Here is a 15,051-nt window from a genome sequence, read left to right on the forward strand (position 1 = left end):
GTCTAATCTTCATCTACTCACACATAGCAGCTGCTCCTAACAATGTGAGGACGCGACAACACACACACACACTACAACTACAGGATATATAGATTTTTGAAAGAAGTGTACACTTTGTACAAGATATTACACAGCGAGCAAACATGTGGTTCAGAGAGACAGGAAAACACACATACACACACTCTTTCAATCTCTGTCTAGCTAGCTCTCCTCTGCTGGAAGCTATAAATAGATGTATATCTATATATATATATATATATATGTCTATATTTATATATTTCATACAATTACTTTACTGAAGTGATGTACATTGTAAAGGTGGTTTCACAAGCTTGACAAGTTCACAACACATACAGCGATAAATGCACCGTCTAAAGTATATTACTATCAGGTCAGGTGTGGAGATTTGGAGAGATTAAATGGCCGTGTTATCCCCGACTGAAGGAAGGCTCAACTACTCTAGTGGTACCCTACGTTAGGAGGTATGCTACTTTACACTCTAAGGCTAACACAAGACAGGGAGGACAAGAATAAGACTTAATAAATAGACAAAGAGAGAGGGTGTCAGAAATGGTTCCCTCAGATCCAGAGGGAAAAATAGGGCCAAGCTTCTATCATACTGCAGAGTCATCCCGGCCGAAGTGTATCTACTCAGAGTGGTAATCAGGATGCATTCACTACTCTACTGGGACGTAGGAGGCACAAATTGCTGATCTTGTAATCTATTTTTGACAAAGCAAGTGCGACTGAGCAATATCTACTGTGAATAATACATATATATATATATACTGCTGGATAGGAACAAAATGTGATACCAATGCATACTGTGTTGATTTTTTCTCTTCTTTTTTTTTCCCGAGGCAGTTGATATTATTTGTATTGCAGATGGAAATTTGTACAGAGATGGAACAAAACACAGATCCCCGTCGAGCTCGATGAACCGCTGTTTCTCTGTCGCTCAATTTTCTTTTTGTTTTCCTGTGTCTGCTTCCACCAAGATGATTCATTACCTCTACACACCAATATGACAGCACACACACACACACATAAACACACATACACTCACATACACACACACACACACATACACACACACACGACTCCATAGGGAGCAGCTATGGTGAGTCTAATATTGCAAGTGCAGTCTGAGCTGTGTCATTTTATGACACAAATTTTCTCTTGGAATAAAAGATCCCTGGGAAGGGTTCTGGAGTAATCAGTGGTCATGTGTGGAAGGCGATGATAGCCCATTAACCGAGTACAAAGCAGCAGCGGAGGAGTAGACTCCACCTGCAAAACCACTCCTCCCTGAGAGAGAGGAGGAAGTGGTGAAGAGGGAAGAAGAGAGGGAGCTTGTTTCCACATCCACATTAACGGGGAGGAAGACAGGAAGCAAAGAGGTGGAAGATACAGGGTGGGGGTGGAAGAGTGAGAGGAGAAGGGAGAAAATAAGGTGGTGGTCTCCTCCCTTGTGGTGTCCCCCCTCTGCAGGGGGTTGGAGTAGGTGGATTCGGTGCCGCCAAGGTGACTGCTACTGGTAGGACCCGAGCTGGAAGTCCTTGGGGGGCAGTTTCAGGCCCAGCGAGTTGGTTCCCAGAGGGTCGGTCATGTTTTTGTAACGTTCTCCACGATGCTTCATCAGGAAAGGACCCCAGTCAGGCTGCGGGGAGCAGACCAGCTTCAGACGCTGCAGGAGAGGAAACACACAGGAGGTTAACACAGTCTGCACAAATACACAAAGTCATACCTGTAGAGGAATTAGACTGTAGCTTAAAGTTCCTCAACCTGCATTCTTTTAAAAGATCTGCATACTTTCTTACTTCAAACTCAATTCCCCTTTTTATTAATTTGGTGCCAAACTTATCTCAGCACACAAAGAGAGCAGCTCTTTGTTATGCTATTCACACCATGAGCCAGCACATGGCTACATTTGGCAATAGGGCCTTGGGGGAATCTTCCTTTTAACAGGCAGAAACCTCAAACACAACCAGACTCATGGTAAACAACCATCTGCCATGACCGGATTGGACAAGAAATGGAGGAAAGAGAGAGAATAAGTGCGAAACACTTCTCTCATAATGACAACTCTTGATGAAAGACCAGCTCTGGAATATGTGTGGACACATGAGAGGCACATTGTGTAGTGTTTTGCTCTATAAGTGCTCCTCTATCAATGCACTCCACTCTTGACTTCTGTCAAGCTGTGCAGTTTCAGTCATTTCCTCAAGGGTATGATTACATGCATGGTCGGGTGATTTTGCTGATATGCATGCTTTTATTTTTTGTTTACTGCTGAGGACGTCTCACAGTTCTGCTTTGGTTTACTTTTAGTTTTTGTGCTTGGTTGTTATGGGTCTTTGAGTCTCATTAGCCGGGGCCCCATGATGGATAATGTCTGCTATTCCCTCAGATGATGCCTGCTCGAAAAATCAATGAAAGTTTAACTCAGGAATAAATAGATCCACAACTCAAGTTTGATAAACATGTAAAGACAAAAAAAGATCAGCCTAAATCATTTTGAATTAAAAAGGCACCATACAGCTGGATCAAAGAAATGTTGTCATTAGTTCCTCTTGAAAAACTAAGATACAACAGGAGCAAGTCCCGTCAGAAATCCATCACTACCTGGGCCCCATTTATAGATTTTACTCTCACTGTTCCCTTTTCACAATTACCATAATGTTAAATCTCCTGAAGCGTTTTGCTTTTTATTCTATGTGTGGGAATAAGAATTGAATGCTCCTCATTTCATTACACTCCTGTTTTTATTCATTTATTTATTTTTAGATTTCTTATTATATGTATTTATTGTTATTGATACATTTTTCCTATTTTCTGCTCTCATTCTTATTCTTATTCTTATTACTTTTTTTTTTTTTACTTTTTTTTTTTTTACTTTTCTTTGTCTGTTTTACAACCTGCTGGGTGTCGGGTGGTTTGGGGGATGCTGAGGATGTACATGTTTGTGTTTTTACATGTACACATTTGTTCAAAATTAAGAAAAAATTATTAATAAAGTTATTTTAAAAAAAAGGCACGATACCATTTGTCTTTTGTATGGCCTACTAACTAATGGGGATCTTATGTAAGTAAATAAGTAAACATACCAACTCAGGCAGCCCAGGTTTTCATGCATTATGAGATTTTCCCTTGTTTTTTATATTGCACAGCATGGGTTCTAGCTTCACGCTCTGCAACCAGAAACCTTTCATCGTTGTACAACTCTGACTCCAAATAAGTTTGGATGCTGTGTAAAATTTTAATAAAAGCAGATTTAGGTAATTGCTAATTATTGAAACTCTATTTAATTGAAAATGGTAAGAACATATCACATGTTGAAACTTTAAAGACTTAAAAGACTTTAAAGTTGATATCCATTCCATATTTTACATAATTTAAGACTTTGATCTCTGACCACTGTGTCTCAAATTGTATCTGTTTTAATGAATCTATTGTTTTGTGAATGATTGTGTGTTGGTTTGTTGTTTCTAATGCAGGGGTTCCCAAACTTTTCAGCCTGCGACCTCCAAAATATTGGTGCCAAAGACTCGTGACCCCCACTGTCCCTTAAAGTGGTTTAATGATGGCTGTCTAACATGAGTCTGGTCCTGCTGGAGGTTTCTACCTGTTAAAAGGAAGTTTTTCCTCACCACTGTAACTAGCTAAATACTGCGATGTGCAATGCTCATGATGGATTAAGGTGGGGTCAGACTGAGTCTTACTCTGTCTTGGTGTTGGGTCTCTGTTCATAATTTGACATAGTGTGGTCTAGACCTCCTATGTTTGTAAAAGCGTCTTGAGATAACGTTTGTTGTGATTTGGCGCTATACAAATAAAGATTGATTGATTGATTGATTGATTAATGTGGCTTCATTTAGCTGGTCTGGAGAAAATCTGTGTTTCCTGTGCTGTTATGAATTATCCTGCTGCTACAGATGCTTTTGATAATTAACTGTTCACAAACCCTAAACTTAGGAGTCATCTGGCAACTAAGAAAGGCAGAAAACTTATTACATTTTCGATTTTCAAGGTTTTATTTCAAGTTAAGCGACTATTTTTGTCCATATTTTTTAACTGTAATGTGTAAAATGAACTAACTTTAGATAACCTTAGAAATAAAATCATTCTAGAAGACGTCTCACGACCTCCCATTTGTGTCTCGCGACTCCCCAGGGGGTCCCGACTCACACTTTGGGAACCCCTGTTCTAATGTATACCTGTGATCTCAACGACATTGGAAATGAGGGAAACCTCACAGCTTTTTGAGAATAAATAAAGGTTTTGAATTGAATTGAATTGAAACTGAACATTTTTATTGATTAATGAAAATGTTATGCTCATTTTATATTTGATGCCAGCAACAGCATTTGAAAAGTTGGGACAGGGACATGTCTGTAAAAGTTTGGAAACAGGGGGAGACCAGTGTCTGGAGTTCTAGGATTCCGGCTGCTAAACACTTCATAATCTCCTTGTTGTATTTTTCATTTCATAATGAGCCAAATGTTTTCAATGGGTGACAAGTCAGGACTGCAGGCGGGCCAGTTTAGCACCTGGTCTCTTTAACTACAGAGCCATGCTGTTGTAATACGTGCTGAATGTGGTTTGGCATTATCTTGCTGAAATATGTAAGGTCTTCTCTGAAGACGTCAGTGTCTGGATGGCAGCATATGTTGCTCCTGAACCTTTATATATTGTTCAGCATTAATGGAGCCTTCACAGATGTGGAAGCTGCCCATGCCATGGACACTTATGATCCCCATACCATCAGGGATGCTGGCTTTGAACCGTGTGCTGATAACAAGCAGAGTGGTCCCTCTCCTCTTTACAGTGGATTACAGTTTCCCACTTCACCTCAGTCCATCTTATATGGACCCAGAGAAGTCACCAGCATTTCTGGATCATGTTTATTTATGGTTTCATATTTGCATGATACACTTTTAACCTGAGTTTGTGGAAGCAACTACAAACTGTGTTCAAAGACAGTGGTTTATAGACATGATTATGAGCCTATGCAGTGATTTCCACTACAGAGTCATGTCTGTTTTAATGCAGGCCTGTGGGACATCCAGTATTAGTTTTTACGCCTTGTCCCTTTTTGTACGTAGATGTCTCCAGACTCTCTGAATCTTTTAATTATGTTGTGTACTGAAGATGAGGATCCCCAAATGATTTGCAGGTTCACACTTAGGACCATTTTTCTTAAACTGTTGAACAATTTGTTCGAACACTCTTACAGAGCGGTGAACCTCTTTCCATCTGTACTTCTGAGAGACTTAGCCTCTCTGAAATGCCCTTGTTACGCCCACTCATGTTAGAAAACCTGTTGCAAATTGACCTAATTAGTTTGGAGAAGTTTCCTGGTGTTTTTGCATCACACGACTTTTTCAGTGTTCAGTTAAGAACTCTTCTGAAACATGTTGCTGGCATCATATGAAATGTTTGATCTGTTGTCTTTGCACCTTTTTTCAAATGAACACAGGGTTTAAAACAATTTGCACGCCATCCAAAACTGTTTTTATAAACACTTTACACAACAAGAGTTGTGATGTACATGTATGTTAAATGCATTTTATTGTATCATATTGCAGGGGTTCCCAAAATTTTCAGCACGCGACCCCCAAAACATAGGTGCCAAAGACTTGTGACCCCCCACTGTCCCTCAAAGTGGTTAAATGTTGCTTCATGCTTCAAAATGAGTTTACCTACATGCACATGTGGTTGTGTTTCCTGTGCTGCTGTGAATTAACCTGCTGCTACTGATCCTTCTGTTAATGAACTGTTAGCTAACCCTAACCCAAACTTTAGGAGTCATCTGGCAACAAAGAAAGGCAGAAAACTAATGACATGTCCTTATTTGGAGGGTTTTATTTCAAATGTAACTATGATTTTTGTCTATATTTGTACAATGATGGGTAAAATAAGCAAATTTAGATTACTTAAAAACATCTGGAAGACATCTCGTGACCCCCCATTGGTGTCTTGTGACCCCCCAGGGGGTCCCGACCCACATTTTTGGAACCCCTGTCATATTGGACCATGTATCGTTTAGTCTTACTGAATGTTATTTGTTGTATTACAGTGTTTATGGGGAGGCCCATCTAAGGACAAGAGTTTCAAATCAAAGCAAAATCTATAAACTCTTTGTGCAGCTCATCAGTTTCAAACTCTGTGTTGGGATCAAATTACATCGTCTCCATCAGGGCCGGCCCGTGAGGTGAGGAAGAAAATTTGAATTTAAAAGGAAAAATAATATTGTTTTCTAATACAATCGGGGGTTAAATTGCGGAGTGATGCGAGTATACATTTAAAAGCTTGTGATTCACTTTTGGTTTTTAAAAAATGGTTTCCAAAGCAGTTTTTCAAATCTATTCATCTTTATGATTTACCTGTTTTTATTTGTTATCGTTGTTTTTCTTTACACTTTTGAAGCTGTTAGCTTAATTAGATAGAAAATGTAGGCTAGGCTTAAATAAGCATTTTACTTCTGCCTTCTCAGTCATCACTTCAAACCTGACTGTTGCTTTGTTTAAAGTGTCTGCACTGTGAAAATGAATAAATTCTACTACTATAACATTATATGTATTTTAAATTGTTGTTTTTTTCGCTGTATGTCAGTTGTCTTTCAGTATATATGTGATGTGATTGTTGGTTGAGTTGGTTATAATACAAGGGGCACCAGTTGAAATCTTGCCTTGGGCACCAAGTCAGCAAGAGCCGGCTCTGGTCTCCATCAAATAAGTTCAGTTCAGTTCAGTTAAAAATAAAGCCAAGGATCCTCCCCTCTTGCTTGTTAAACATCCTCAAACATGTGAGGTGTTTGAAGTTGTTTTGCAGCATGCAATATCATCCTCAAATGCGAGTTCAAGTTATGATGATTATTCATTTATTTCAGCCAAGAAAAGATATAAAAATAGAGAGTAAATTTGGAAGAAGAACTGTGATTGAGGCGGTTGTCAGAGCTGCAGAGGGAGCGGAGACGTTAGGAGAGGAAGCCGTGATCATCATCATCCATTAATCAGAGTATTTAAAAGGGACCCGCCGGACTCCCAGAAAAATGTCCAAATTAATACTCCGGCAGCAGCCAGCAGCCTGCCTCCCCTGCTAATGAGCAAAGGATGAGACTATTGATTTCTCCGACAGTGTGAGTGTGTGGAATTGTGAGTGTGTATTTGTGTGTGTGTGTGTGTGTGTGTGTGTGCAAAGCAGACAAAAACAAAACATACGTGGCATTGTCTCCTCACAGCTTTGTCTCTGTTATTACCTCAGATAGGCTGCCGGGTGCGAGGTACATCTTAATGAGGAACATGATGGGGATCCAGATGACGGAGCAGATGACCATGAGCCAGCCCATAACCATGGACCAGTTGGGGTAGGTGTAGTCCTCATAGGTCATCACCTTCCACTGGTACAGACTCAGACCTAGGATGCCCTGCATGGACGAGGGAAACCAGGGAAAGTATGTCAGAATCGGTCCTTTCTTATTCACCCCTGAGGTTTTACAAGTCAAGTACAGATCCACACGCGTCACAAACCGCCATCTGAGGTTGTGTTTACAGATTTTTAAAGAATGCTCATATTTTTTCAAAAGGAGTAGATATTTATCTCTCACAAAATGTGTCTCCTGCTGTAGGGGAACAGTTTAGAGTAAACATTGTTAAACGATGAGCTGTGTGACGCTGGAATGCAAATGTGTAAACAACCTGTTCAGCTATACAGATAAATATGTGCATGTTTTGCTGTAAGTTTGCAGAACTATAATAAATCATGCGATTGTAGCTATTTTTAAGAGCAGAAAGTTTATGTAGAAAATGACATAAAATCACTAGTTCCCTTCCTACTTAAGAAGTTTCTTTCCCAGGGAAACATCCTTTAAGTCTGGTGTCAGAGGGACGAGTTAGAGAGGAAAATACAAGTAAACCCAGTTCTGCAATCCAGCTTTATACTCCTCTGTAAACTGGCCATCCTTACACACCCGCCGTGACATACACTGGTACATGCTCATATACAAAACTCTCCTTGGACTGTCACCTCTGTATCTATGTAGCCTGTTACAACCTGCACCTTCCACTTACAACACATGTTCAGCTGACCTGATCCTGCTGAAAATCCCCAAAACACATTCAGTCATCAGTCAGTCATCATTTCAGTCTGCTGTGCCCAAAGACTGGAACAATTTACGGAAAGCTTTAAAACTGGTCCACTTCATTTCAAAATCAGCCTTCAGGAATTCTCTCATGGACACTCTTAAACACACCTGCACCTGCTTTTAATCCTTTTAACCCTGGACTCCTGCTGAAGCTGTTTGTTGTTTGCTCTGTTCTGTGCTGTCATGGTTAACTTGTCTTTTATGTTTTTACCCTTTGTGTTTGTTTCATTACTGTTATCCCTGACCCTTGACCCCTCAAAAGGCTGTGCCTTTTGCCAGGTCGTCACTGGAAATAAGAATTTGTTCTTAATGACCTACCTGGTTAAATAAAGGTTAAATTAGATTAAATACAATTTCCTGTGTCCGTTCTTTGATAATCAGATGTATAGCAAATACAGTAAGATGTGCTATCTGGGGTAAAAGCCTACAGGATGTGTTGCTCCTTATAACCACAGACTGTATAAGTAATGGACGTAGTATCTGTGACGTCACCCATCTGTTTCTGAGGTGCTGTTTTGAGGTCAATCATTGGCGGCGGCCATATTTGCTGCAGTCGAGCGATTGTGATGTAAAGAGGCGGGCTTTGAGCCTCCTAGCCAACGGCTACAGCTTTCCCGCCTGCCAATCAAGTCAGCTGTGCCTCTCATTGGAAGACTTGCAATCTCAATATCTTTGAAATTGCAGTGTTGTGAAAAAATTCACCCCCCGTACAGTGTGTGCTGATTGAGAAATGAGCTATCCAGACCATAGGCTGTATAAAATATGGACGTAGTATCCGTGACGTCACCCATCTGTTTCTGAAGCGCTGTTTTGAGGCAAATCGTCGGCGGCAGCCATATTGCTTCTGTCGAGTCAGTGTGATGTAAAGAGGCGGAGTTTGAGCCTCCTAGCCAACAGCTGCAGTGTTCCCACAGGCAGCTGTGCCTCTCATTGGAAGACTAGTAATCTTAATATCTTCGAAATTGCCGCTTTAGAAAAAATTCACCCCCCTCACAGTGAGAGGACATCGAGAAAGGAGCTATCCAGACTACACTCGTCTTTTGTACCAGGCTGTAAACATGTTTATTTCTGCTGTAAAGATCGCCTTTTTCCCCATTCATGTGGATGTGACTTTCGGTACTTCTGGAGCCAGCCTCAAGAGGATCCTCGATGAACTGCAGCTCTTAACACTTCCGCATTGGACTCATATTTCTAGACCAGAGGTTGCCGCTTGATCCAGACTACACTTGTTTTTTGTACCAGGCTGTAAACATGTTTATTTCTGCTGTAAAGGGCGTCTTCTTTGAATTGGTGTGTATGTGGTTTCCTGTTCTTCTGGAGCCAGCTCAAGTGGACCCTCGATGAACTGCAGTTTTTAGCACTTCTGCATTGGACTTTTTAGAATGGAGGTTGCCGCTTGCTTATAACACACCTGTAAGTGTTGCTTTATTTGGCCATTACTAATTAAAGAAAAATAATAATAATTGCCAGTCACAAGTGTGTGTTTAAATGGACTGTACGTATTCACTGCTCTTCTCCTCTTCTAACCACTCTTTCCTTCTTCTTTCTTTCCTTTAAGATAAACTAGTGCTGGTAAACATGAAACTTCACAAGAGCTCATTACAGTTGACAGAAAATCCCTTTATCACTCAGGGAAACAAACTCCTGCACAGCTCCTCCAAAGCTAGCATGCTGCTGACGTGTAACATCATTTCAGAAGTCATGTATCGCTAAATGAGTATCCTCTCTGCCTTCTTCAGATGCACCTCATCAAAGGTAAGATTGGAAATAATCACAAGTCTTAAAATACCAGCTCTGTAGTCTGATGTGGCTTCACTGCGTACATGTTTTCCCACACTAAACTCGGTCTGTTCAGAAGATTCATTTGTAATTACCTGAACTGAACTCAGCTAAAATCGAGTCCACTGCTCTACATAGAAGAGATGATAGATGACGGGAAAATGAGAACTTCATTTCTACTTTATGTGCAGCGCCAGCGAATGCAGAGAAGGGAGCTGAAAAGAAGTCTGTGTCCTCTCAGTTGGAATTTGGCTGAGAGAGATTACAATAAGATGAAGGGGGGAGCGAACAAATAGAAGGAGGAAAGACAGAAATCGATCAGCCTGAGGTTGTGCTCAATGAGGTCCCAGGAGAAAGCTGATGTCCCCCAGAGAGCAGCAGGATCACCATCCGGCCACAGCGCCGCTTCATTTGTCATCATCATCTCTGTTTCTGGAGCTTTTATTACAATTTCTAATATTACTGCCGGCCAGTTTCTGACATGTGCTAGAATTATCATATTCTGCTACACGGTACGACAGTATGTGACAAATGAGAGGCTGTTTTACAGAAAATATGTTCTCTGGAATTCAATGTATTTGTGTCTTCACAGCAGCTGTAATTACGTCACGCAAACAATTTGGCGGCTGTCATTTAAAAAAGCACAAACAACTTGAGTTGGCGGCAGAAAAAAAGAAGGAGTATTTTTCTGTTTTAGTGTAACAATAGCTATTTCCCTCTGGTTCCTTTCCAATCGCAAATCAATGAAGTTTGAAGACAGCAGTAAAAATGGAAACAGTTTAAGCTGCACATGTCGATGTCTGTCTGTCTGTGTGTGTGTGTGTGTGTGTCCATACAAGTGTGTGTGTTTGTGAGTGTCTGTGTGTGTGAAAGACAGGATGAGCAGAGCAAAATCAAACATACCGTCAGAATGGTTGGAGTCACAAAGGCCCAGCAGATCCTCCAGAATCGGTTGGGCTGAAAACCAATCATCATTTCAATGTCCTCACAAAATCTCTGCAGACCTGCAGAACAGAATAAAAATAAAAGAAGAGAAATTGGAAAAAAGGAGAGACAGAAGGAACACAGAGAGTGACCTGGGTTTAATAAGGTGTCTTAAAAAAGGAGAGGAGAATTCAAGCCATCCTCATGAGTGTGTGTGAGAGAGAGAGATAGAGAGAGATAGTATCAGTTTCTGTCGTCCCTGAGAGAAAGCGAGGGAGCAGATGGCTTCATTCCTCCGCTTTTATTGACGGATAACAGTGAGTGACATGAAGAGGCAGAGCCACACAATCATTTCAATATGTCACCTGTACTGATGCTCTGACAAACTGGAGGAGAGCGGCTTGCTTTGCTCCTTGGTAACAGCCTTCTGACACACACCTGAGCCCTCGGCTCCACGGGGGACTTGTGCATTACAACAGAGACACCTAGTGGTCACGGCTGGAATGACACTTTGTGCAGAGTGGAGAGGGAGGAGAGAACTTCTGTCCAATGAAACTGAGTTAGGATGTAAAAGGTGGTCTGTTTTACTGCTCTGTTTTAGACACTGATGAACACAATAACTGATATCCCAGAGGGATTTCCTGTTTTCATGCCTTAAAAGACTTGAATTCAGCGGTTTTAAAGAGAGTTTATGTCACAGGAAAGACAGTCTGGGTCACAAACTGGGGATGTTATTTAAAGGACCTGGCAGGGGTACACAGTTCTACTCTTGGACAGTGGGGGTCATGAGATGCCTTCCAAAAAAACATTTAAAAGCTATTTTAAACTACATATTTGATCAACTTATGTCAAAATATAAACAATAATAGCTTATAAACTTTAAATAACCTGGTGCAATTTTCAGAATCAGAATCAGAATCAGCTTTATTGGCCAAGTATGCTTGAACACACAAGGAATTTGACTTTATCCGTGCAATAACATACCTTATCTATTTATCAGATAGAGGTGTACATAGTGTGTCATATTTTATTTTATTTTATTTTATTTTATTTTATTTTATTTTATTTTATTCTATTCTATTTTATTTTATTTTATTTTATTTTATTTTATTCTATTTTATTTTATTTTATTTTATTTTATTTTATTTTATTTTATTCTATTTTATTTTATTCTATTTTATTTTATCTATTTTATTTTATTTTATTTTATTCTATTCTATTTTACCTTTATCATTGCTATTATTATTGTCATTATAATTTTTATCTGTTAGTACATTGTTGTATTCCCCTCTCCCGTGTTGTAAGCTGCTGTAACAAAAGAATTTCCCCCAGTGGGGGATCAATAAAGTATATCTTATCTTATCTTATAAAATCATGCAAAAAAGAAAAACTCATCAATGTTCTGCTTTTCTTTGTTGCCACTTGAGTCCTGAAGGGATTACTATAGATTAAAAGGTAAAACTGATGTCTATTCTATATTTTTGTACCTTATGTTGTAGACCACACTGTCTGTCTAAAATGTTGAAAATGTTCTATAAATAAAGTTGTAAAAAAGATAAAATCAGTAGATTAATTCACAGCAGCACAGGATATATAGCGACAGCTGCACATACAGTCTGTAAGCTAGTTTTCTGCAGACCAACTAGAAGAAGTTTCTCAGGATTTAAACCAGAATGAAACTCACAGATAAACACTGACTGTGCATCTGCTTATCAAATAGTCCTATCACTGCTCCAATCTTAACAGCCTTTTAAAAATATATTCCCTACCAGTCAAAAGTTTGGAAACACCTTCTCATTCAAGGGTTTGTATTTATTTTAATTATTGTAAACACTGTAGATTAATACTGAAGACATCAAAACTATGAAAGAACATATATGGAATTATTTAATGAACAAAAAAGTGTTAAACAAAGCAGAATATGTTTGATATTTTAGATTCTGTAAAGTAGCCCCCTTTTTTCCTTCATGACAGCTTTGCACACTCTTGGTATTCTCTCAGTCTGCTTCATGAAGTGGTCTCCTGGAATGGTTTCTAATGAACATGAGCCTTGTCAAGAGTTCATTTGTAGAATGACCTGCCTTCTTAATGTGTTTGAGACCATCAGTTGTGTTGTTCAGAGGTAGGGTTAGTACACAATGGATAGCCCTATTTGACGACTGTTGTAATGCAGATTATGACAAACCCAGATTATTTCATAGTTTTGATGTCTTCAGTATTAATCTACAATGCTGAAAATATTAAAATGAATAAAAACCATTGAATGAGAAGGTGTGTCCAAACTTTTGACTGGTAGTGTAGATGATATGCTTTGGTTATATGCTTGGTGCATTGTTTAACCACCTCAAGTTGCAGGGCTCTAGGACATGGTCTAATGGATGTTGAGTTTGGCAAACTTCTCATCACAACAAGTTAGGTAAGATACATGGGAGGTAAAAGAATAAGTCTTTAGAATAGTTAAACAAAGACAGCAGAGACATTGGATCAGTCAGGAGTAAAATTACTCATAACCCTCTTGAATGGAGTGACCTTGATCTTTCCCTCTGCTGCTGAATGGAAATCACAGCTCTTTAAAGCGAGCTGGATCTTATGGCTCCATCTCTTTCCAACAGCTATTATAAACAACTGCTTATTATCTCTTTTGCTTCAATTACTCGTATTCAGTGTTACAAAGTTCACCTAGGTTTTTATTCACACGTCTGCCTTGTGACGTGTGAAAACCTCACGATATCATTGTAAACAAAAGGGAAGTGTTTCTACTCCCTCTGTTTCTACAGAACATGTTGTTGATTGTCACTTTGCTATTAGCTGGATTTCTCACCTTGTCTGTTTTTATGAATAGCTATGAATAGTCTTAATATGTTTGTATATGTGAGACTTTAAATCATCAGGATGTTTACTTGTGTGTCCCTTGATGGAGGTTTTTTGTTGTGTTGGATGAGACTTACAAACACGATTCAATATTTGGTTATAGTTGGTTTTTAGGGATGCCTTGCTTGTCTTGTTTATTATGTCTGAAATATCGATAGATCATGCCTTCACTGCTGTTACTGTTTCTTTATTTACATTCTTCCTGAAGAACATCACTCTACAAGCCTCTGCTGACCTTTTAGGCAATTTTACATATTCTTATGTAAGTGTATTCTTTTTCTTCTAAGATGATTTTTATGTGTGGATATCCTAAAATAGATAGTGTTAATGTAGTCTGGAGAACTGGATTAGAAGTGCATTAGTGCCTCTAAATGGACTGGTGAAGAACAAGGGATAGGGATTTAAGTTTTGGCACTGACACTTGAGCTCAAACATTAAAAAACAGCACCAAGGCAGGATGGGTCTTTCCTTTTTTTGTGTTAAAATAAGAGACATTAAATCGCATCAGATCATTTGTTTAGCAGCAGTATATGTCACTAATATATATTATTAATAATAATAATAATAATAATAATCTTTATTTCTAAAGAACTTTTCTAAAAAAAAGTTACAAAGTGCTTCACAGAAAGACACAAAAATAAACAAAGAAAAAAATAAACTAATAAAATAATAATAGTAATAATAATAATAATTGTAAGGGCCATTTCAAGATGTTTGCGTGTGTGTGTGTGTGTGTGTGTAGGACATTAAGTTGTCCACTAGGGGTCTCCCCTGTTCAGTACACATGCATACTTAGGTAGGAACCTTTCTCCGAGGTATCAGGTGTTGCTAGACGTTGAGCACAAAAGTTTTTGACCGCAAACGTGCCGCAACGCCGGGACGCTGGCAAGGTGAAATGTGGAATAATTGCGTTTTATTGTTTTTGATGGACACTATGTTGGATTGGATTCTTGCATGTTGACACGAGTGGAGAAAAGACGGTGAACAATAAAACATCCGTAATTGCAACCAAAAGACGTCAGGAACTTATTTTCACAAGACACACGGGCAAGAGCGCGTCAATTATGTTTAAGCCATAGACTGTAAAAAATATGGACGTAGTATCCGTGACGTCACCCATCTGTTTCTGAAGAGCTGTTTTGAGACCAATCGGCTGCGGCAGCCATATTGCTTCTGTCGAGCCAGTGTGACGTAAAGAGGCGGGCTTTGAGCCTCCTAGCCAACAGCTGCAGTGTTCCCACAGGCAGCTGTGCCTCTCATTGGAAGACTGGTAATCTCAATATCTTCGAAATTGCCGAATTAGAAAAAAATTCACCCCCCTCACAGTGAGA

General features: G+C 39.4%; 1 protein-coding gene across 1 annotated transcript in view; it reads right to left on the reverse strand.

Annotated features, from left to right (window-relative positions):
- Window positions 1-292: 292 nt before the first annotated feature.
- Window positions 293-15,051, reverse strand: part of slc6a5 (solute carrier family 6 member 5) — a 34,305-nt gene continuing 19,546 nt past the window's right edge. The window contains exons 13-15 of the mRNA XM_034679521.1: window positions 10,829-10,929; window positions 7,262-7,429; window positions 293-1,687 (exon numbers count right to left, since the gene is read on the reverse strand). Of these exons, the coding sequence (XP_034535412.1) occupies window positions 1,532-1,687; window positions 7,262-7,429; window positions 10,829-10,929 (425 nt within the window). The 3' untranslated portion in view covers window positions 293-1,531. The remainder of the gene's footprint in view (window positions 1,688-7,261; window positions 7,430-10,828; window positions 10,930-15,051) is intronic.

This window comes from Notolabrus celidotus, chromosome 3 (genome assembly GCF_009762535.1).
Source record: "Notolabrus celidotus isolate fNotCel1 chromosome 3, fNotCel1.pri, whole genome shotgun sequence".
Lineage (NCBI taxonomy): Eukaryota > Metazoa > Chordata > Actinopteri > Labriformes > Labridae > Notolabrus > Notolabrus celidotus.